At 30.3% G+C, this 26,881-nt stretch overlaps 1 protein-coding gene across 1 annotated transcript; it reads right to left on the minus strand.

Annotated features, from left to right (window-relative positions):
• Positions 1-1,077: 1,077 nt before the first annotated feature.
• Positions 1,078-20,698, minus strand: LOC113553211 (neuroligin-4, Y-linked-like). Its single transcript, XM_026956414.1, has 11 exons — positions 20,007-20,698; positions 8,188-8,382; positions 6,707-6,901; positions 6,157-6,442; positions 5,931-6,060; positions 5,631-5,858; positions 5,390-5,541; positions 5,214-5,314; positions 4,254-5,134; positions 3,838-4,185; positions 1,078-2,679 (listed from the first exon to the last, which is right to left on the minus strand). The coding sequence occupies exons 1-11, from the start codon at positions 20,482-20,484 to the stop codon at positions 1,975-1,977; spliced, it is 3,699 nt and encodes a 1,232-aa protein (XP_026812215.1). The 5' UTR covers positions 20,485-20,698; the 3' UTR covers positions 1,078-1,974.
• Positions 20,699-26,881: the final 6,183 nt, after the last annotated feature.

Consider the following 26,881-nt stretch of genomic DNA (forward strand, 5'->3'; position numbering starts at 1 on the left):
AAATTTCTATATTACTTATAGCTATGTTTTTAAGGATTATTAAAAAACATGCAAACTCCTAGAAGTCCCGAGCCCTAAATATTAGTTTATATTATGACTTATTAGATATTGTTACTATATGCTATTAGTTATTAGTTAAATTTTCTAATGTGAACGACTAGCGATTAGATTGAAGAGTAGATTTATATTGGCTGAAACTCCTTTCCACATTCGACGATGTTGTTGGAGCATATTTAAAGGACGTAATTTGTCCCGGATTTAAAGTAGTATTAACATATTTTTCATCCATTTTATATTCATTGTTTATATTGCCACAAATTTTTTGAAGCGTTTTGAATCCCTTATTCTTATTTAGTACTAAGTCCATTTTAGTTTAGATCTGTAGTATATTTACAATAATTTGACAAATAACCCAATAATTATAGACGTTCATTATATATAACCATTTAAAATTAACAAAATTCTCAAAAATGTATATGTATGCATTATGTTCAAAATATGCAAAAAAAAAAATAGTTCTTTTTAATCGAGAGTATGCAAAATCGTGGACATACTTGATAATCAATAAATTTGGACTTAAGGAAAAAACATGCAAACCCATATAAATCGTAGCCCTAATAAAAACCTTTAATACTAATGGCAATTGAAAAAGATATCAAGATTCAGAAAATGCAAATTATTGATACTATAGCTAAGTTATCTAAAATGTTACATACATTACTTTTTTAGTACTACTTGCTTTAAAAATAATGTCCACTATCCTACGAACAACCTTGTTCATAGTAAATGAAGAAAAAAATATTGAGGCCCCAGAGGAAAATTGCGGCTGAGGCCTTTTATATGCTAGGCCGACACTGATAGTCCATACTAGTCCACTCAACGCCTCGTAAAATTTAAAGTACTTACTTAGAAGTTATAGGTTATAATTAACAGGTAAGCTCCTTGTTTGAAATTTGATTTTTATAGATTAAAAATTTTAAATATTGAAAAATAAAATAAATATGTATTTTGTCTTTCAAAGCGTAAAACCTTAAAAAATATAATTATTTTTCAAAAGTTTTTAATTAATCAATCTTTATCCTTTATCCATTCTCTGTACGATGATAATTTTTTTGAGTATTCTGTAACATGTGATATATTCGATTTTATATTTATAACCAATAATAATGTATAAATAATCAAAATCAGTTGATTCTTTGACTTTTTTTGGAACGCCATGTATATTTTATATTTTAGCAATTTTACTCAGAGAACATAAAAAAAAAATTATGTTTCCTGCAGTATCATATCTAAATAAGGTAAACAAACGGAGTAAATATCTTATACTTTGTTCAAGTTTTCATCGTATATGGATTAAAATATGGGTATGTAATTAAATACGGATAGTAGGTAGGTACAAATAAATTCGTATCATAGGCACATTTTTAAAAACAAAAAAAAAATTATTTACCCAATCCAATAATGGAAATTAATTACCGTCATTATAGGTACTTATAATTTATAAAACTAATATATAATAATTCGATTGCAGTTCAACTAACGTTAAGTCATGTAATTAAGAATATATATATATATATAAAAGAAAAAAATAATATACAATAATAATATTAAGAGTATATTATATATATAGATATATATATATATATGTATGATATATAAAAAGTTTTTTCCAACGTCATTAAAAATCCGACTGATGTAGGTATGGCGTTTGAAGAAAACTTTCTCAGTATTACGAATTCTATAAAAAAAAATGTACAATATACATCACTATGTATATAGCATTTTCGCAGAACATAGTATACAAATGCATACCATTGCACACACACACACACATACACACACACACACACACATAGAACGATGAACAGCGTGCTGTTATTGTTTAGATAATATGATATGATCGAAGGAATTTGCTAATATGATTTACGACGTACACTCGTAGTTTTTTTGGAAATAATAAAGTGCGCCTGCAGTTCATTTTTTCTTTCTCTTAATTGTGCCTGTGTCGGTTTCGGTTCCGACCGTGGTCGTTTTGTTGTTTTTGTCGCTGTTTTGCGGATGTATTACGCGCGGTATGTTCGTCCTTTTGGGCTGCTTTTGCTGGTGCTGCTGCTGTAAGTGTTGCAGTTGCTGTTGCTGCGAGTGTTGCTGTACCGAGCTGGCTTTGATGACAATCCTAGGTTCAGCGGGTTTCTTGACCGTTAACGTAGTTGCTGTTGTCGCATGCATCGCGGGACAAACCTTGTTGGGTACACAGGGTACCACCAAAGATTTGTGTTCTTCGGGTATGGTTTCCTGTTGCAGTTGCCTGTTGAACAGCCCAGCGACGGTCATGGCGTCCGTCTTGTCCTTCTTTCTACCTAGCGTCGAAGACACTCTGGGCGGCGGTGGTGGAGGTATTTTCCCGGACCCCTCGGGTATGCCCGCCAACGGTGGAGGTAGCGATAGCCTGCGTTCGGGACCAGGACCGCTTTGTCCCGGAAAGTCCGGCAATACTTTCGGGTATTTGATCCGGCGGAGGCTGTTACCGCTACCGCCATCCGAATAGCAATCGACACCACTGCTGGCACCGCTCATCGCGTATTCCTTGGAAGTAACATTGACATCTTCGTAGTGCGAGCTCGAATCGAAGCTCGCGTTTTTCGATGATGTTACGGCCAACGTCTTTGGCTTGCATACCTAAAAACCAAATTTGTCAGAATTTTCGAATCTTATAACAAATGTAGCGACAGTATACCTAAATAATAGGAACCTAAGCAAATTATTAGTATAAAGTTTACTGATAAAAATAGAAGCAGGTACCTAATATACATTTATTATTAACATTATATATTCATTATTCTGATATAGGGGTGGGCGAGTTAAGGAGATTCCCGGCTTTTACTATCAACTCTCATACCTATCTCATGATGCCAATTGTACGGAATCGTATTAATTAAATACAACTTTTTAAAAAATATTTGAATTTGTTATGACGCTTATTAGAATACGACTATCATATTGAATACAAATAATATATTTAAATCTTTGTGTTAATAATTATTTATCATACAGGTATAATATGGGGGGAAAATAATCATTTAATTGGATGAAATAAGTAACATAAAATATTTATTATTTTATCTATCATTTAGATCTAAAATCAATAATCATTATGGTTCATAATATTGGTTTATATTTATTATATAATATTTAGCATGATATTAAATTATCTATTTTTATTTGAACTGAGTGGATTATTTTTCAAATTATCATAAATAATCTAAGTTATTTAGACAGTAAACTAAACTATTAAAATTATTATTAGTTAATTAGAATGTACTGTATTTCTAGTTTGAAGTTATTTAGAAAATTAATTAACTTGTTAAATTTAAATTGTAAGAAATTTACATTTTAACTTAATTTTATCTTTTTAATTAGAATGCTCATCACTTATAGATATCTGTATTTATTATAAAGGAAAATAATATAAAAATATGTATTCAGTATTAATTCAACGTTTTAACTACTTTCTAGCATTTATTGTCATAGTAGTTATAGTAAATACACTATTAATAATATTCCAATTACTCAAATTATATTTTTCATAAGATCAATAGTAACAGCTTAAAATATGCTATATGTTCATTCCCTACTCCATAAAAATAAAAATAACTGATAATATCGCAAAAGTTATGAATATTTTTCCATAGGATATTATAAATGTATATTGAAATTTTGTAAATTAAAATTAAGCATTCAATTATTTATAAAATATTTGACGGGACTATAGGAGTAATAGAAATTTTCATGCCATTTTCAACGTTTGTGTGACATTTTTTTTTGTGTTTTACTAACTTGGGTGTAAACAGGTTCTTTTGGGATGTCTCGTGCCGGTTCCGACTTTGAGTATCCATGAGTGACCTTAATGCCAGGTCTCTTCTCCTTCACCGCGGGTTTCAATTGAATACTAGTGGAACTCTTGTGCAACGTGTCTTGCGAAGACATCAACAAGTCCTCACAATCGTTGAGTGCGTCGCATCTGGTTAAAGTTTTTTTGTTAATCGAGCCCAACGATAGCGATGGTTTTATTTCTACTCTTTCCAAATGACCCATCGCATCCATAGACTTTGTCAACTCTATGGGCGTTTGCTTTAACACGCTAATTGTTCTGGCGGCCGGCGTTGCATCAATACCGATAGAAACCTAAAAAGACAATTACATTTATTAAATCGATATTTAGAAAACAATTTGAATACAGTATGATATATTACTTTATTTCTACACTTTTCAGCTACTTTATTAACGTCCGTTATTACTTCAGATTTGTCGGCTATCACTGACGGGTCTTCAGCACACACCAACTGTCTTTTCTTCTCTTCCCTCCGTTGTCTTCGTAAAATCCTAGGAGAATACCGTTGTATGATCTCCGTGTTAATCCACTCTTTGACTCTAGTGTGTGGGTCCATAGTTATCGTACTACTGCTCCTTTGCCTAGAAATCTCCGCCCACTTACCCAACCGTTTACCACCGATAGCCTCGGGTTTTACACTGGCTAATGCGACTGAATCGTACGCTTGGTTCTTGTTGAACTTATGCACGTTAACTATTTCTGGTTCTTCTACAGTGGTTTTCATGTACACATCATCTTGGTCGTCATCGTTGTCGTCGTCAAACGTTCGGCTGGTATTTGCAGCGTTGCATCTAAACCGGTTGTTGAACAAACGTTCGCGAACTCTTAATTTATCCCTCTGATAGTAAATTCCGCCGAATGCACAGATGTTAACCAGCAGAAAAAGTATCCCAATGATAATTATTAGAGATACGACCACGGAAGACGACGCTTCTATGGTCTCTTGAGTCCTCTTGTCGGACGGTTCAGCTGAAGGCTCTTCGCCAGGGTTTAGTTCTTCTGGGATCTCATCGGGTCTCGATATCGGGTCATCTGTCATCAATGTGGGCAAGCTGAATATTGGTTCGCGATCAGTCCATGGAGATGGTTGAGGCTCTTTAGGTATTGCAGGTAACGAAGAGTATGACGGCTTAGATTGTTCGGCATCTTTTTGCCGTTTGTCTTCGATTTTTTGTGGAAGATCCACGTTCCAAAATTTACACTTACTCGTTCTATAATTCACTCTTTGCCGATTGGTCAAATCTAAAATCATTTCAATAAAACAATTATATTAGATCCAATTAATTAAATCATTTTATTTTTATATAACGCATCGACTAACTTAGTTCCAGATAAGCACGATTTGCAGTATTGTATTTCGGCCATCGTACGTTATTCATTTTCAAATCGTTTTGATATGATTTTTTTGAAAAATTTGGGTCTCTAAGTACATATACATTTTTTGTCACTTAATAATCATGAAGTTCTAATATAAACATAAAAATCAATTTATTTTACCCCGTTTTAGCAAAATTACTCCAATGAGTCATTATCATTTCTGATAATCTTTTTTCTTTTTGGTCATACTGAGTTTTAAGATGAATTGTATTACCGCCCAATGGCACACCCAAAGCGTACGGTAAATCTTCGCCGTTTATACTTTTTTTTACCTATAATATAATGAAGAGATACTATTTTAAATAACTTAATAATATAATTGTTAAATAGTTTATTTTGTGTCGTTTAGAATGTTTTTTACCACGTCGTATTCACTAAAAGTACTTCTATGAGTAAAAACGTAAAAGTACGTGTTTTCGTTGATCTCTGATTGAATTTCGGCGAGTTGAGTTAAAGGTGCTAAAACCATGGCATCACTTAGAATATCCAACAAGATGTCGCGATTTTCTAGAGCTCCAGATGAAGACCACGTTCGATCACGGTCGGTGTATTGAGCTAAAGTAGCCGCAAGAGTCAGATCTGGAAAGAGCTTTGAAAAAAATAACCATTATTCATATATAATACACATGGAGATGGAAGACAAAGAAAAATAGATACTTACCTCAAACTTGGCTTTCATGTAATCCAATAACATTTTGTGTTGTTCGTTTTCTAGCATGCCATGCACTAGTGACACGCTGTCTAGCAAGTGGTAACTTTCGTATTCCGTGACACCGGCTAGGATTTTATAACTGAAAATTAAATCGAACAAATACGTGATCACATTTTATGTAGGTATATTAGTATTTTTATAATGATTTGATCGTCTATGTTAGTATTATATATACTTTTTCATTAAGTTCTTGTGCTCTTTTAATAATGGCAGTGGTTCGTTGGTAATCATAACACCATCGACCATCGGACCAAACACTGTAACAAACGGTGGTAAGTACATCTTGATGGATACTAGATCTGTAAACCGTTTTCTTCGCAAGCAGTCAAAAAACTTTTCATTGCCACCTGGCTCGCAGTTTAACGACTGGCCAACTTGTATGGTGTTCATGATGGGATTTTTTACCAACGCCCAATCGGACAACGCAGAACCGCTCATCAGTATAGCTCTTTGGAATAAATCTGGCAGGATTAATAAAAAAATCGAACTCGTTTATAACAATTAAATATATAGATTTTACTGTTGTCAAACGTGAGAATATTTCAAATAATTGCATTATAGCAATATAGTATTAGTACTGTTAGTCTTAACATGAAATCAATGGTGTTATTTTAATATGTGTAAAATTACATCCTAAATTTTTCCTTCCCTATTACTATCACAGCAATTATGCGTTGTTTTTAAAAATTATTTGTTTACTGTATAAGTGCGTAGTAAGTACTTACTATTGTTATTGACCGGTGGCGCCATCATTAGAAAATTTGCGCAAGCTGCACCGGTACCGTGTCCCATTACCGTAACCGCATTTGGGTTACCGCCAAACGCTTGTATGTTATTCTTGATCCACTCTAAGGCGGCCATTTGGTCTAACAAGCCGAAATTACTGGCCGGAATGTCTCCACCGTTGGACTTTAAAAAACCTAAATGAATGTATTCGATAATAATAATACTATAATACTTACAGAAATAATATTATAATATTAATGTACAATATATAATATATTACACATTAAACAGAATATGATTAATATCGATTTGGTGTTCTAGTACTAAACAACACGGTAAATAGTGAATAATGAATCTATTATAGGGATAGGAACAGAGTACCGGATATATGCCACAGATGTGTAGACCTATTATCTTTAGTCTTTACTTTGTATTATATAATATATTAATATGTAATGAATAAAGTACGAAAGGCAGATAATGTATATATTTATACTATCTAGAAGATGAAAACTACCCATACTTATTGGATAAAGTAAAACATTATTTATAAAAGTTTTGATTAATTATATCCCGGTAATATGTACATTATCAACTGGACTACGGTTGAGTGGGCGAAGTACATACTTACTTGGATAAAATGTACGATAAAATAACGATTAATCATTTAATAATTGTCTAATATTTGTCTAATAACTTTTATATTTGCTGATAATTTAATAATAATCTAACAAATAACCTTTAAAAAAAATGTGATTTGGTTTTGCTACTAGAATGATCAGATTTGACGTATTTAGAGATTTGGCATCCTAGGTGATAATAATTTCTACCTCCTTCCCTCTCCCTACCTGAAAATAAATCAATACTATATTTAGAAAATATGTATTATAAACATAGTTATTGATAACTTTTTATAATTATCTAATTTTAATATTAAATGTAAGAAATTATAAAAAAAAATTAAATTATTTATTCTCGAATCCATTTTATTAGTCATTATGTTGAGATTTTTGATTGAAAAGTACATTATTACATATTTATAATTTAATTTTTAGATTAAATCTGACTCAAATATTTAAATTGCGTAAGAGTTTAAACTTGCATCGGTGATTTTTGAATCTTGCATAATATGATTTAATTCTTTTTAGAACTTAAAAATACCATATAGTATTATTTTGTTTTCTCTTCTGACACACGGCAACAGTTTTAGGGTTTTGGTGATAAATGGTAGATATAAGATTTTAAACTCCAACAACTTTATAATCCCGTTCAATAATGTCGTAAAACATCTAAAAAGTATAGTAAGGTAAGTACCTTTACTTCAGCTTCGTCTTTTAGAGTTTTGAACCTAGTACTTCTAACATTTATTGCCAAAAGAAGGCGATGCCGCAATGAGGAAGCATACTTAGCAATTAGCATAAGGATTGCTGTTCGTATGAAGTATCAGGTAGGTATATTATATTATATACACAGAACTTACCTAAAACGCCCACGCGGTAGTTAATTGTAATAAAAATAACTTTTCCGTAGCTAGCCAGCACGGAACCGTCGTACGGGTTGCCAGAGTTCCACTCAAACGATTCCCCATGAATGAACATTATCACAGCGTACTTGGATTTCTTGGTGGTGGCTTTGTAATCTTTTCCTGCTTCGTCGTTCATTTCGTTTTTTGGATCTATAAAACAAAAGTATTATTTAAATTGTATTTAATATAATGACAACGTGTATTTTTTGACTGTAGATTCTTAAATTAATGTTGTATATATTATGATTACCCTTGTTTTTTCGTAAATAGTTAGAACTTTTTAAGTAATATGATTATTGTAATAAGGTTATTTAACCCCATTTCTTTGGTTTGAATTTTAAGTATAATCTAGTATATTTATCTTAATAAGTAATATAATATTAATACTATTGATATGTATAAGATCTAAAGCTAGAGTTATTTTATAAATGTGTGTGACACAGAGGGCGTTACTAATTTACTATGATGTAACGATCCCTGCTCTACGAAATAAAAAATACAAATAAAAATGACATCCAAATACGGAAAATCAATAAATCAAATACAGTAATAAATAATGAATACGTGTTGTATTTAAAACTCGTTTTTTATTTTTTACATGTTGCAAAAAAGTACCTATAGTACCTAATAAATTATATAGATAAAACCAATATTGCTAAATTAGTTAGTAGCCATTAGACATATACATTATACATGTCCGATGTATATGCAGTAGAGAATAGATATCTTTTAATTACAGACCCTATATCTTCACACTTTTAACATGGCAATAAATGCATAAAAAACTAGAATCCCCGATCACGCGTGTAAAAATAATATCAGGAGAATATTTATCTGAAAAGATAAAGATAGTATAATTTATTTATACTTAAAATGAAAATAAATAATTTTGTGTATCACAATTTTTATATATATATTACCTAACAGTTTTTTTTATTATTTAAATATTTCACTTAGGTATATTAATTAAAAAATTAAAAAGGTATGGTTTTTTCAATAGTTTTAATTTATAATAATTTAAAATATTCGAAGATTATTGGTATTATAAATTCATTGTAGGTATACCTGATTATATACCTAATTATCTTAAGATTATGTAATTCGTTTTATGCTTTTAATAAAGTACCGCTATTAACTCAAACCACGAGAATACTATTTTATAGGATATTCGAATAAATGATTGACGTTGTCTCAGTGTTATTTTGTTTACCGACGTGGTAGAGTAAACATTAGCTTTTCGTTCCGATTGAGCTTTAAATAATTCGTTATATGCGTGGGGGATACTAGCTACCACCATCCGCCACCACTGCTAACTGACGAGTATAATGGCAAACTTACAGATGTGTAGTTTTTCTTTACTCTATTTATCTCACACTCCTACGTATTTGTTTCCTAATAAATATATTTGGCCTATTCCCAATCAAGTTGGTTTTTAAGCGAGTATAGGCGTATTTAGTAGGGAGATATGGAAAAATAATATATAAACATACCTACGCCGTATGTATGTCTATAACATAAAGGTAAAAATCATTAAAAATACACTACAAATTTATAAAATATAAAAATTGGTAACAACCCTTCATTTTTGTTCATATTTTAAAAATTACTTGCGAAATTTTAATTATTCACACACGCATATATATATTATAATATATTATCACATATTCAAGAATAAAATGTGTATTACAATAAATTATTAAATTATTGGTATTATATACACATATCTTAACCGGCTTAACAAACTATATTATAAACAATATAGTATGGATCCACTTCCATATTTTGTTTAGTGTTTATAATTTTATGTTTGTAGAGCAATCACTTAATAAAATTTCAGTATTAGTTCTGATTTGATTTTGACTAGTTACAAGTGAGTGTTAAAGTAAATAGGTACGTATACAACTGCATTCAAGTTCATGTTTAAATGTGTTTATGAACATGGCAGACGGCGGTAAATATTTCATCTTCATGTATGTATAATGTGTATTGTACTTAGAATTAACACAAATACATAAATAAACTTATATAAATAATATAATATGTATACGGTATATCTGTTGACAGTTATAATTTTTATACAAAAAAAAACATACGTTTGCATGAGAAATCTGAAGTAAATTTGTAAATTGCAGGGAATATTGCATTCGCATATTATTTGTATTGGTATAAAAAAAAATAATAAATTATAAGTTATTAGTTATAAGTTATGAATCATTTATTTTATATACACATTTTATTATAAATTATCAGTGATTCTATACTTTTATAGCTTATAATTCTAAAACAATTTATTGTATTACGAAACTTTTTATTTCGTTCACGTTTTACGTATTATCATAACATTTATTCGGTTAACTCATAATACTTATTATTTTATAATTATAAGTTCGATTGTTATAATATATAGGTATGCATGCACATACATTTTGTATTTGCTTTTCGATAGTTTCAATAATCCAACAAAGTGGATATTTAATTATTTATAATAATATATATGGTACCTATACATAATATTTTATAATATATACGACTGTGGTACCGCGTTTTTGCGTGTGCAGCGATAGTTATAGGTTACGGTATGATTATTTTAAGAGACGCAGCGGTACGTGGCCGATGACAGATATACACAGAGTCAAAGAAAAAATAGGTTGCCACGGATAAACCGTATGATATTTTGGCAATACGTTTGCGTACAGAAGTAATATACTTATACGTACGGTGTGTTTACAAAAAAAGTATAACGGTGTAAAAAAATTTCCGACAAAAGGTATAAGGTAAACAAGACGAAGCCTTGATAATAATATTATATTTGTTTGAAATTATTTATACAGTCAGCTATAACGACCAGGAATGGTCAGGACAGACGATAGACGACAAACGACTTAGTATAAAAAATAAACATTACTTGAGAATTTGTACCAAAATGTATGGCTTTATATATTTGATGACATAGATCTCTTTTGAAATTAGGGCGGGCAGAAGTGGGTGGCAAACTGGGCACCTGCCTAGGGCCTCACGCTTTATGAGGCCCCGCACTTTATGGGGCCCCGCACTTTATGGAGCCTTGTGTTTTTATATGAGTCTTACTATGAATGATATGTGAGGTTTTTTTTTGTAACTGAATTACTTATCCAACAGAGTCATTAAATATGTACAAGTATAATAATAGTATAGTCCAATCTTGATAAGGAATAATTTCAAATCGTTTGATATTCATGGATTTTGCCCAATATTTGCCTCTATCAATAAACACTTAAGTGAATAAAAAATACACGATTTCATTTTCTTATTGATTGCTTGTCAAAATTACGTAAGTAGCGGTCATTATACCTACTATAATGAATTATTATATATTACATTATAAATTATAATAGATATAGATATTTAATATTATTATATTTATTATACATCTGTAAATATTTTATTTGAACGTTTTTTTACCGTTTTTACTTGTTCATTTAACATGTTTTTACGGTCTATTTTGTTCTATTATTGGCCTCTTAATAAAATAATTTTTACTAGTTTATTTAGTATAGTTAAATCAAATTTTTATTAATCTTACTAATAGGCAATAGCTTTATAAATCATTAGGAAAAATATTACAGCTTGATTATTATAAAGACATAGGTGCACATTTTTATTTTCCATAGTACACATTTGTGATTTTGTAGTGCCCAAAATGTTTTAGTGTACCTACTTAATAAATAGCCATTGTTTATTTCAATAATTAAACTTTCAGTGTAGCAAATTATTTATATTTATTTATGTACCTAATTATAAATAATTATAATTATAATTATTATAAATTATATTATATTAAAAAAACAAAATTCATATATTAGTTACATGGTTATAATAACATTATAATGTACCTAGGTAGATTTGTAGATGGTGATGAGCAAAAAAAAAATTTTCAACTGCAAAGATCATTTTATGAATTTATAGTAAAATACTAAAATGTATCTTTTTGTTTTTCTCTGTTGATTTGTAAAAGCTTTTTTCGAGGCCCTCAGGAATATTTTGCCTCGGGTCACGCAAAATCTAGCGCCCGCCCTGTTTGGAATCGAAATATTGTACACTGTCATTGCCCATTGGAATCGAATCTCTGAAGCTTAGTGTTCGCAGGTGTACATACAAATGTTTCGTGGACTTTCCCGTTAATTTGTAAATGCCAATTTGCATACCATATGTAGATAATTTATTCGAGTGTGTTGCGTACCCAACCGATATATCAATCGACGTATAGAGTTAAAAATGATGTGGTATTATAGTTGCAATATACTTCTCTTGCCTAGCGAACTGTCTTCATGGTCGAGTGGCCCCATTCGCTATCTAAGTAGACGCGTCCTTAAGGAGGTGATAGGGACGACCCTCAGCCCAATGGGCCATATGATGTTTGGTTGTTTACCTATTTTTATTATCCTTTGTATTGTAATTTTTTATGATGCACTTTTTCTGTTGATATAGTAACTTCAGAACAATCAGAACACCGTGTCTCAACTTTATTTTCAAGTGTGTAAAATTATAGAATAAAAATACTTAAATTCAAGTTTTTGTTTATTGAAATTATATTTAGGTGCTTTAGTAAATTAATTATTTAACACTTCACTTTTTCTCATTTTTATTGTTGTTTTGGTTATTGTTCGATTAAAAAACATAATGACTGATCAAAGGCTTATTGAATTGGTTCTTTTAAAAACGCATCATAAAGAACATTATAGTTAATATTTAAAATTGATCGCTTTGTTTCTTTTAACATAACAGCTATGGTTTTTGTTGTTTAAATTTTATTTGTAATACATAAACGTACACGGAATAAATTAAATTCGCAAATTGTATTTGTCTGCAATACATTTTTATATTTTTAGTATATGTTTATAGTTAATAAATGTATACATCATACGAAGCGCATAGTTTTTTGATCAAGTTGTCGGGTTCATATTTTTAGCAGCATTAATCGTCTTTTATTTAACCCCTTTCCCGTGAAAATTGGAATTGACCAAATGATACCTCTGTATAAATGAGACTTATTTTTTGGTTCCCATTGTTGTGAAAACTGTAGAGTCCCGTACTTATTGATTGGTTCATAATAATGTTTTTCCTTATAATTTATATAATTTTATTATTTATTTTCCAATAACTATTTGTTATTACATGTTGATTTGAAAAAGTGATTTAAAATAATTTATAGGTGTCATAATTTTTACAATGTCATACCTGTAGATTATGACAATGATTGACAAGTTTATAAGTATATAAAATTTATGAGATCTTGGTTAGATTAGTGGACCCACAATAATAATACGTTTATAACCTGTAACACTATTAACTATTCAAGATTCCACAAAAAGTGTGTAACTGAAAGTCATTGTGAACCTGGCTGGGATCTAAAGAGGGAGAGAATAAATTATTATGACTGTAGTTTATAATTATCGATTATCTGAAGAACAAAATAAATTAACATATAGGTACCAATAGACTAAATTGTCTATTACTACCACGAATATCATCTACTATTTATTCATGGTATTTTTTTTTTTAATAATTATTTTTTATTTTACATAATATTTAAATAATTTAATACACTATTAATGTAAAATAGCAAATATTATGTGATAAAAAAAAAAAAATACATTTTTAATAATAAATAAACACCTATAGGTTATCAATGTTATTATATTATGAGTTATATGAGTAATATTTTAAATTTTTACTGTTATTCATTATTCGTTTTTTTCTCCAGATGACATTACACGTTATACATGGTGACGGCCTACGTTTGACAACGCGGCAGCCGTTTCGGTCCACGAATACCATCTGGGGCGACCGTATAAAAAGTTATACAAAAATACACATAATACGATATTTGGTACCTATATAGTATATATAGATACACAAATACCAACATATTACATATACTTATACGTCTACACCTGCAGTATATTATGTTCGCCTTGGTCGGAATCCTATGTACAGTGTACACTTGTCATATAAAAGAGCATCATTTTAAATTAAAATATGTACCATATTATATATACCTAGCTGATACACAATGGGCTCAAAAAAAAAATTTTCAAGATTTTCGGTGGAAAAAGTGCAGCCAGTGCAGGCAACGGTACGTTTTAATTATTATTGCTGATGATGATATACAAACCTACAAACGGCTCATTTTTTTTTCATATGAAGTAGTATATTACATTTATTATAATATTTTGTATAAGCACTATAATCATGTAAACGTCAAAATATATCTCTTTCGGTTGATCAGTTGGTTTACCAATAACGTTCTAACTCTTATAAGAGGATTTCGTTATGTTTTATTGTAACATTAAAGAACAGAGTAATAGAGTTAAATGAATTCTTATACTGAACATAAAATTGTATGTATTATTCGTTAATAAGTAGAAGACAACATATGCGAGTACAATGTACGACGTTCTCTTAATGCGAGGCAACTGTGGAAACCACGCCTTTAACTTCCAAACAAAATATTATTATATTATACAATAAATGCACACACACAATAACTAATAAGGGAAGTTTTAATCAGAGGGTACTATAGTTATCATAAAGTAAATATTATAGTATTATATAATACACTTCCACTATACACTCGGGATAAGAACTTGTCCAAAATTAGTGAGTTATCTTTGTCCCCCAAATCACTCATCAAAAATCATGAACAACATCCCGCCCTTACCGTAAATGCAAGTAAATTCAACATAGTTAAATATTATGATTGAACACAACTTCATATATATAAGTCATACATATATTACAAATAATTATATATATATATGTAATATTGAAAATATATACTGAAATAGTAATAGGGTGCTCGCGGACGCGTATTCATTCTCGCTTTGGATCCGAGCCAACACGTCCACGCCAGGCAATTACTGGGTTCTTTTTATTACATTTTTACACATAGGACATAGTATTTATATGTGTGTACCGTGTATACACCGTACATGTATTATATATATATATATATACTGCATTAGCATTAGTATAACCGCATATACGTATTTTTCTCTCTCCGACTATACACCGTCGCGTGTCTATATCTCTGTCGCGGACCTATGCGCCGACGGGAAAATGAAACGTACAGAAAGGAGGACCGGAACGACGCGAAGAGAATAGTTTTTTTATGTGATTATTCGAATTTATATATAAGATACCACGTGTGCTTTCGTGAGGTCGTTTACCGCAGTGTCGTTATGAGTTAAGTAGACACGTGACGATTACGACGACAGCGTTCAATTCCATGTAGTACCAAAGGGTGTCTTCTCTTTTCTTTTCACGTTGAGAAACGAACACGCGTCTTTCCGTTTCAAACTGTATAATGTGAGATGTATTCGTTTCGAAGACGACATCATTTAAATATCATTGTATCTATTGTACAATACATTGTATTAAAGGTGTATAGAATTGTCGACTCTGCCTATTATTACTGCTTTTCAGAATCTCTTGTCCGTGAACAATACTCAGATGATATGCAATCTCGTAAAACCAATATTTACATAAATCTCAGACTTCAGTATAAACGAGACATTAATTCAAACTGTAGTAGGTAGTATGTGGCGATAAAAATATCTTAAAACCAAAGTGAATGCTAAAACTATAATTTATACATTTTGCGATTACATGCCAAAAATCCTATTATACGGTTTGACAGTAAACAGTAAGAAAAAATACATTTTTGAAAACAACATTTTTCACTATATGAAAAATGTTTAAAAATTTTAAACCAAATTCCGATTCTTGGCATATTTTACGATTATTTTCTCACATTAAACAAATTATATATTATTATTTACTACCTACATGGATATTAAATGACGAGTTACACATAATTATTTGTTAACGGTTTTGTTTATTATCGTTCTTGTCCGTTGTAATCCAATTGTAAGGAAATTAATTACACATAATAAACTTAAAATTAAACCTTTTCCACATTAAGATATTATTTTAGTATCGAAATTCGTTTAAGGCTATTTACACTAGGCCATAATATGTAGATTATATTTTCGAGGAAGAGAGTCAAAAATATGTGCATTGTAATTTTAGTTAATACTGAGTTGACATTTCGACATTTGATTTATAATAAAACAAAAACAAAATTAAACATTATTATAAAATGCTGAAGAAATATTGATAGTGTTGCTTGGAGGTTTAGAATATACCTACATTATTATAAATTAACATTTTTAAATACCACTGCTTTTTTCCCTATGACTCTTTCTCATCCGACTATATGCCAGTCGTTAGGTTAAAATAGAATTTCAACAATTGCTGAATTTTACTACAAATATTCAATTAACTTGTTTACGAAGTTTGAATGACATCCAAACATCATGTCCTGCATTGTGCTACAAAGTTCTAGACTCTAGAGGAACACGCTGTTAATTTTACGTCAAAAACATATTTAACAAAAATATGTTACGGGGATTTTTTTTACCGGAAGCAAAGACATAGTATGAAATACTGCTGTCCTATCTGACATAAATCATGTACGCTAAAAATACGTTGACCGATCCATGGTTGTTATGTCATATGTGTACAATAGGGACGATATGTTTTCGTCTTATTTCAAATGACCTCATTTTATTATTATTATTTACTTTATAATATTATTATGTACGTTATATACAACATATTAAAATATCTTGTATTTTTAGAATAAAATAAATAAAAATTAATTTATCATCTTAGGCAGTGCAAATAATATAGATACATACAGTATACACCTTATAGGTATATAGCTTAATATATGTAATGATAAACATAATATCATTGAATAGAAGACTGTATTATTTTTTTTGAAACTAGAAAGGCATATATTCCCTACGAAGAATTAAAATACCATGGTTCATCTAAAATACTAAAACTTTTTATTATCACATTGCCAATCTCTACAGATATCGGTATCGTTGTTTACATTTTTTATTTTTATTACACCTTATCAAGTTAAAATAATATACAACATCCATGTATGAAGATGTGACAACATGATAAAATACTATAGAAAACATTATAGGTATCTATAATTGATTAATTTTACAGTAAATACTCATTATTTGGAGAAGTATTATTGTTTAAAAATATATTTATTCTTCAAAAATGTTGTTTTAGAATGTTTACAAGTAATGAACTAAAAATATATATTTCCTAAAATGATAATAATTTTAAGATAATGAGAATTTAGTATAATAAAAAACACTTTTAACAGATACGCATTTAAAATGTTGATGGCCTTAATACAAAGCTTAGATACTTACCCGATCACTTTTTACTCCACCTCCTTAAAATAACGAATCACCTATAATTATTTAGATACATTAAGTTTATAAGAACTTAAAAACACTTAATATATACATGCATATACAATTTTCAGTTTTATTCTTTAATAAATTCAATAATTTTAAAATTTAGGAACACAGAAATTAATTGCATTTTTAAAAAATGTTTTTATGACCATTTTTATTAGAATTTTAATAAACTATTTTTTGTTTAATATTAATATAGATTATATCTATTATTAGACTTAAGTCTAAAAAAGTATTCACTATTTCAATCTACAGCTATAAACAGTATAAACTATAAACCACAAAAAATGAATAATTTTTAAAAATAATTAACCGAATTAGGTATAGGTATAAACAAAAAAAAATTAAGTAATTATAAATTAATAGAATTAAATACCTCGTTACAAGTAACAAATAATATTCATTAATTAATTTAAAATTTAAATAGATAACTTTAATTTTGGATCGATGCAGCAGCAGCTGTACATTATACATAGTGTAACAGTGTTCTTAACACCAACTTTCAATAAGATAATACTTAATGAAATTGAATTTCAACAGATTTGCAGCAAGTGTAAAGTGATATCACTGCCACGAAAGTAAATATAATGTTTGATATTTATAACGCACAAGTAACCGATAGAAATATTTGTAATCAACGTGTATAATGTATAGCTTGTTATTTTTAACGCATCGTTACTTCGTGTTTAAGCGTTTCGGTATTAAAATGTCTCTTTTAAGGCAAAAACTACACCCAGGCCTTGTTACCATATTTTCCTCGAAAGTAATCAGAAACCGGAAGCAAACATCGTGTGGTATGGTATTCCATCAACTCTAACAACTCATATTTTTAATATTATTTCATTATCATATTATAAATATTAAACATTTGTATGTATATAGCATGTATAATGTATATTAATATACTTATACTTACCTACGGTAAGTTAAATGTTTTGTTTAGTTTACTCCAGACGAATTAAAAGTGGAGTTGGAGTAAACGAGATTTATTTTAAATGTTTTTTAAGAAAATAAAATATTATGAAAAATAGAAAATAATCATTAGATTTTTTTAACCCAAATTTACTCAATTTCAACATGTCAAGTTTGAAACATAAATTAAAAATTAAGCAAAGTTAATCGAACCGTATAAAAATATAATTAACGCGGAGTCTTTTGATGTATGATAATTTTGTATTGTATATAAATATTATTAAATTATTATTTTTCATTCATATCTAATAATTAAAATATTTATTGGATTTGAAAGAAACATATTAAACTATTACTTGTGTAAATAAATATTTTAGTCTATAATGCATACTTCTATATACATCCTATTTTGTTCAGCGAATCAATAGATACACAGCATTATTAATAATGCTATTATTAAAGATTATTTTATTATGATGAAAAATCAAATGAAAATTATAATATTCTTTATAGAAAACATGTGTGCTCACTGTTATTATCAATGATGTTGCTTATTGAAATTGTAAAGATTACACCAAGTCACAAATGTTATAATTAATGTTAAAATGTATCGAATACTCATCACTCATCAGTCATTATGTATTATGCAAGTTCATTGAAATAAACAAAAGAAACGCATAATATATATACATATATATATTTATTTAAAAGTATATAAATGATGGGAATTATAAATGTGTTTAATCTGAAAATGGTAGGATGATGATTTCAACATAAATTATAAAAAGTAAGAAACTATAATAGCCGATATAAGTTACTTATTTATCATAGAATATGAGCGTTTACGTGCGGTTATAGAATAGAAAATGGATTAAACTCAAAGTAGCATTAAATTATGCTGAATATTGCAATGAGACAATGTAGACAATTATAATTTATAATATATGATATAGTATTTTAGATAAAATAAAATTGAATGAACACTATTATTTCGCTGTAAAATAGATGAATTGCACGAAAAAAATATAACCATAATAAACTTTTAAAATGATTACATTGATAATATTGTAGCGATAGTGTGGGGACGGATCATAACATAACATACGATTTTAGCAAATCTCATGTTTTCATTATGATATTATATTATATATAGTGGTTTCGTGTAACAAATTTTACTTGTATAGTTGTACGTTCTAAGATTTATTATTTTTATTATCATTTAAATTTTTCATCTAACCCATTTTTAGTTGTTATATATTGTACAAGTACGGTATACGTATGCGGTATGCTCGTTATTATAACATGTAGATACACAAGTATTAAAATATTCATTATTGAAATGGAATACGAATTTATGAATTTATTGCTATATATAATGCTATATGGAAATGGGCAGATAGCTTAAAATCGCATTCGACTAAGTTTGCGAACCGCGATTATACTTGCGATGACATTACGAGTTCTAATCATCATCCAATACACTCTAACCGGATTCCGCTGCCAGGCTGAACCCGATCACCGTTGACGACTTACCGTGCGGTGCGTATATGTTTAGGTACAGGCAGTCTTCACTCTGGTTGCCCAGATACGGCGTCAGCCGCTTCAGGTAGTTCTGCCGCACGGTCGAAAGCCGCTTGTTGGCCACCAGCAGGTCGGGCGGTCGCTGCGGGCACACCGGTTTCAGGTACTCGGCACGCAGCGGCCGGCAGTGGCTCCGGTCGAACGACCCGTCGCCCGCCTTCGGACACCATGTGGGCGACTCGCCGGGCGGCATAAACCTCTCTTGGGACGCGGCGTACGGCACGCCCAGGTACACTTCGACCCTGTTCAGCCGCTGATCGGCGCCGCCGCCGACGGTGGTGATGAGCCCTTTGAGCGGCCCCTGCCGGTCCAGCCACACCGTATCGGTGTAGCCGAGCACTTCGGGCCGGACGCCACCGGCCACCACGGCCGCGGCCACGATCGCGGTCACCAGGACCAGGGCCAGCGTCGCCGTTCCGCCGCCGCCCATGACGGCCGCCGCCGCATCGAACCCGATGGCTGCGCGATGAACCACAACTGCCGTTCTCTATACGTATCGGCCGCCGCGAATACCCGATAAGCGTATTACGCTGAAGTCGCGCGGAAGTTTCGCACACGCACACGCATTACGATGTTATAATATTTTACGGATGCGAACGGACAGCACACGTACACGAACACACGTGTTTACGCGCAGTCACACACTGACACGCGCGCGCGGCCGCGGCATACACACGCACGACCGCCAAGCTATTTAAAATATGTTCCACCCGCCGGACGCGGCCGCCGCGTTCGGGCGCTCGCGGGCCTGCCAACGTAAATACTCGCGATGTGTTTCTTATATTAAAATAAATAAATAAATAGACCGTTGGCTTTCGTTTGTGACGGGCAACGATGATGATGGTATATGGTTTTCGTGTCGCGGTGGATCGATGTCAGACGCCGATCGTGTCGCCGGCGGAAAATTCTGACCGAAAATTCGATCGGACGTCGCGACAACATACATCGTGTAATATCAATAGGCACGCGACCGATTTTCTTCATCTCCGTGTCTCGTGCGCGATTATTGTCCGTGACAATAGGTATAATATTAGCCTTTGGTCTTTTGTTTGGTCAATTTTAAATAATACGAATCGCGAATATGATGTAGACGCGTTTTAGTACTGTCTCGAACGCCATAACAAATATGTCATGTTCAAATAAACGATTGAGACTTTTCAGTTCAACCCACGACTGCAGCTATTTCAAGTCTTTATAATATTATAGATTATAAGTATGCAGTTCAAAAACTATCGATATTGATATTAGTCGGATTTCCACATTACAATGAATTACTTTCTAAGGTCGATAAGGTATGCATCTTATACTTTTCCAATGATTTGGTGTATTTACCGTGTATGATTTACATATATAATACATATACTTGCTATAAATCCACTTGAGCACATTAAAATCTATGTTATCTCACAAATAAATTAAATGAAATTTTATTCTGTTATGTCTTATACATACCAAAAATGATTATTAATGAGATGCTTATTAAAGACTATATAGGTAAATCTTATTTTTGATTCTAAATATTTCACAGATAATAATGATAAATTACTATAATATAATATTATACAGTATTATATGGAGTAAGACTAATACAATTTATAATTTAAGTAATAGAGATCACGATGGCAATAAAGAGAACATAAATTTAATCGTTTATTATAAAAAATAATGTAAACAAAATGTATCTCGTTCATTACAGCCGCAGATTCATCACTCGTACTATACTTATTAATTTATTATTAAATACATTGTTACTTTTTAGTTTTTTCATTCGTGGCAATTGTTATTTTTTAAGTCTATCGTTTTGTACGTTAATATTTTACAACCTCCTCCCCACAAAAAAAAAAAAATAAAGTACTCCAACAGACACTCACACATTAACAGGAAACGTACCAGATTTTAGTTATAAATTTATATTCGCATTCCGGCGGAAGGAAGAATAGTCACAACACGTGGTGCATTCGAAATTCGTAAAGTTGTTCGATATATTTGGGCCCATTAAGAGCATTCGTCCCCAGTTTCCGAGTGTATGTTCGTTTGCCACGACAACGACGTCGCTGCCGCCGCCGCCGTGACCAAGGCCTACACACGTTCTAAATTTAAATCACCACAACAACCGGAGGCGGCGACTGCTGCAACTATAATACAAGGCATACGACTACGACGACGACAATGCCAAATGTCAAATCCAATTGAATCGATGACCATCTAATCCTTTTCGGTATACCTTTGTGGCTCTCTTGGGAAGGAAGGGAGGGTTTGGATTGAGAACATATATGAATATAATATTATGATACGTATATTTTCATGCGTCATAAATTAATATATTATTATAATATTAAACGCGCAATTACGTAAGTATACCATAGTTAAAAAGGTTTTATTTACAGTTACGTTATTGTGGTGAGCAAACGGGGAATTTATCGCCTCTTGATAGTTTTGGGAGGGGGTTTTGTCGCCCTCTTCTCAGATATGCCAACAGTAGAAATCTATATAAATCTTTTAAAATAAAAAACGAATCTGTTTAACGTACATTTATCGCATTTCTGGGTTACAGGGATAGCCAATAGGCCAATAATATTATTTCCCAAATTATGATACAGGTTTATTATCGCATTAATATTTTCTTACAAGTTAAGGTACCTTTTTTTAATGAACTCTTACCCGCTAATATATTTAATATAATTATGTAAGCCATTTAAGGATATAGTCAAAATAAGAACTTAAGATTTGTTTTCAAGCCTAAAAAGAGTTTTTGATTTTGGTGAATTAACCATTCCCTTTTAATTCTTACACTAGATTTTTACCCTCCTCGAGACTTGCTGAGAACTATCCTTGGTTGGGTTAAGCTAGTAAGATAGTGAGAATTACATTTTATAACCAACACGCCAAATATATGTCGTAACTATACTAATTTATATTAGTTCATAGTTATATAATAATAATATAGTACATCATACAAATTATAAATTTTCCAGTGGGTTTTTAAATTATAAGATGAGTTATCCAACAAAATTACGCGTACCTACATTAGAAGTTCACTACTGACCAAGCGATCAAAATTCAAAATACCTACATGGATAATATTCGGTGGATCTTAATATTTATTATAATATACCATACACATACACACTACTAGAGTTCATAATTTATGTATTATATAGTATTATTATTAGTTATTACTACTATTATTTATTCTTAATTATGTAATATTCGTCATACTTTTGTAACCATTTTTTTATTAATATGACACAGTCCGTATTTTATTAATAAATAAATATTTTGATTGATATGGATTGTACTTAGCACTTATAATAAAATTAAGTTTATCCACAGTCGATAAATAAGATACTTATAACATGGAGATCTACTAGAAATAAAAAAAGAGAAGCTGCTAAAAAATATATTATGTTCTTAATAGCGTACATAGTTAATATTAGTTATAGAGATTTAAGTAGTATATCTTATTTATAAATGAATTAATAAAAAAAAATGTGTGTTCACGTACATGTACAACTCGATACAATTTTTTTTAATGTTGACGATATTTGCAGTGTATTTCGTAGAACTGCATACGTTTCTGTGTATCCGCTTTTTCTGTGAATTGTGAATAAGTTTATGTATTTGAATCCGCTGCGTACTTGATGTCTTGATAGATATTAAGTTAGGTTTAGTTTAAACTGTTTAAAGCTAGCAGGGAAGTGTTTCTTTGACATTTTTGAATGTCATTATCTTATATCTTATACATTATATCTTATATAAATTATGGCGTTTTTTAATTCTTCAAGTGAATAAGGCTGGATATGGCTGGATGCAGTACTTATGACTGCAGTATTGTGTATACGATACGTACTTATTGTTTTTAATAACATTTTATTTTTCACTTAAGAGGATGTTAGCGCACTGTTTGTTTACTCTCTCTAGCCCACGCGTAACATAGACAAAACGTATTTACGCAGTCTGAGTAGAACTCGCTCAATTTTGGTTCTAGAGTAAATATACCTATTATAAAATTAAATTTTGATTATATTTCTGAGTACAATACTATGAGTTTTTTAAAAAAAGTTAAAGGTTATTTAATAATGTTGTAATTTATAGTTATTTCTCAAACGATACAATCAACATTGTATTGAGAATAATGGAAAAAACTCATCGTCCTTGTACTCAGAAATATTATCAAAATGTAATACACCTAACGCGTGGGCTAGAGAGAGAAAACAAACAGTGCACTGACATCCTCTTAAATACAACAGCATTGTATTATGTTTATTTTAAAACTTGCAATTTTGTTCATTATAAAATACCATAGTAATTTTTTAGTAAAATGTATTAATTTAATTTTGAGTTGTGACAGTCTTTTTCTAGGTGTTCGAATAGCCATAATATAATTCGTAGGCACTATTAACATGTTTTATTGCACCCGTGTCCCGTTTGTTTGGTTAGTTAAAATTATAATAAAAAATTGATAAATTGTAATCGATTTATTATCAAACGAGATGTTAAAACAACAATATTTTTTTCATAAATAGCCAATATTGATATAATTGTTGTCTCTATAGATATAGTAGATTTTTTCATATAATTAGCAGTTTGTTGGGAACATATACAATATATATATTAAAATTATATGAAATTTAAAACGTTACACAGCTAAGTTGTCTAATAGGTACTTAGTCTCAGTGCGTATAAATTATGAACTTATTAAACTATAGATTTCCAAATGAGCGATGACTATACGATGTTTGCTCAGTTTGCTGTTTACCTTATTAATCAATAAAATTATATGGCACACCCTGTAATAATGTATAGTAGCCCACAATAATATAAAAAATAATAATTACGATGTTCTCTCGCCGGGGACACAATAGGCCTAGACGATATTATGTTGAATTATGCGCGTGGATTCTATATTTACACGTCGTAGACAGAATATTTTTTTTTATATAAGTACGTATTTATATACTTAAATCAGACATGCTACACACTCAGACACACTCAAATTACAGTCAAGGTCTAGACGCATTCCTATTTGGATCGGTAAGTCGATTCACGCGCTAACGGGTATTATATTATGCTTATATAAATTATAGAACGCGCCTGAGTTTTACGGATAAATCATCTGCGATATATTATTATATTATACATAGTAATTACGTCTTTCTCTCTTCATTGTGAATGAATAGCAACTATATACCTTTGCTCTGTAGTCTATATGACCAGTGCTATAGCAGATGTAGTAGCATCAAGTACTAAAAAATAACTCACGACCCCTACATTGATAACAAGACATACGATTAGGGGGGGGGAGGGTGACCAAAAAAATAATGTAAATGATAATTTATCATATATTATGTAATGTATGTATATTGTATTATCCATGGACACTTGGTAGTTACACTTCTGCTGGCAGATGGTCGACCGACTGAATATTGTAAGTAGTATATTTTGAATTGAATTTATGTATGTATAAAATATTTATCGTTATTGATATGAATTTAAAACTACAAACTGTATAACAACATATTAATATGATATACTATTCTCAATAAATTAAAAATAGAACAAGTTTAGGGTTAAAGTTACATTAAAATAAAACACTACGGAGAACGTCGCAATATAATATAATATCCTGTGGAAAATAATACCTATTATATTAGTATATTACCAATAGGCAATAATGCTATGTTATGTAGATAAAAACTTTACTTTCCATAAATATATTGTAACTGCCACTTGCGAGTTGCAAAGTTCATAAGACGCGTGTCTACCGACTTCAAATATGTTCATTCTCTGAATATGTTCTAGCCTTTATTTATCTATGGTATATAAGATCAATTTTTGAGTTTAGTTACACCATATTGTACGCGATGTTGTTGGGGATAAATACTGTTGGAAAACGTGCAGTGACAAATTTTGAACTTTTTAATGTATGTATTAAAAATTAATTATACTTTACATAATATTAATTATTATGATACTGCTCTGCTTCGTTATTGCTGATATTTGAGCGCAGATAAGTATATCATAGCTTCTCAGCTTTACTTACAACTTTGTCTTGGTTTCTGGCGTTATTCAATATTAAAGCTTCCTCATGCACAATGAGTACTCATGGTCTGTTTGCGATTACCTTCTGTCCGAATTCCAACGGTTATTAATCTTTTTTTGTAAAACCCAAATGATTATCTAATTTTCCATATAACATAGGGAATTAAACTTAAATGTGTCATAAAAATCATAAATCAAACCCAATATAATGATATGATGGTATCAGTATTAATTGTATACATTTATAGTTTTATTCTGTACGGTATAATATAATAGTTTGGGCATTGTGAATTGTAATATAAAATAAATAATAAATATATATAATTATTGTCTATAATATATTTAAAAATATAGATATAATTATATTTATAAAATTTAATGTTTCTTTATCTGTCCTCTATAGACTCAAAAACTACTGGACTATTTAAATAAAAGATATATCAATAGATTCTTTGAGTCTTGGGAAGGGTTTGTAGATAGCTCATACATACATTTTGTTTTAAATCGAATATTATTTCGTTTATATAAATAGTTGCAATTGATTATAGATTAAATTGCAATTATTATTAGTAGAAATATGGCGCAAGTATACAATTTTTTACAGATATATATAAAAAAAAAAACAAATATTAAAATCAAATCTTATGAACACAATTACAATAATTATTGTTTTAATCATGATTTAAATATTAATACATTAAGTTTTAACGATATTGGATATACGATAGCTTTTTAGCATTTGTCGAATCTATTTTCAGTTTTCCAAGTAAAAAATCATAAAATTA

The sequence above is a fragment of the Rhopalosiphum maidis genome, chromosome 2 (genome assembly GCF_003676215.2).
Source record: "Rhopalosiphum maidis isolate BTI-1 chromosome 2, ASM367621v3, whole genome shotgun sequence".
NCBI lineage: Eukaryota > Metazoa > Arthropoda > Insecta > Hemiptera > Aphididae > Rhopalosiphum > Rhopalosiphum maidis.

Excerpts from the sequence above, each read along its gene's own strand:
- LOC113553211 (XM_026956414.1), bottom strand. The coding sequence starts at position 20,484 with ATGGGCGGCGGCGGAACGGCGACGCTGGCCCTGGTCCTGGTGACCGCG. Across the intron at positions 6,061-6,156 it reads CACAAGAACTTAATGAAAAA|TTATAAAATCCTAGCCGGTG; the intron begins GTATATATAATA and ends TTTAATTTTCAG. Across the intron at positions 2,680-3,837 it reads AAGAACCTGTTTACACCCAA|GTATGCAAGCCAAAGACGTT; the intron begins GTTAGTAAAACA and ends TTTGGTTTTTAG.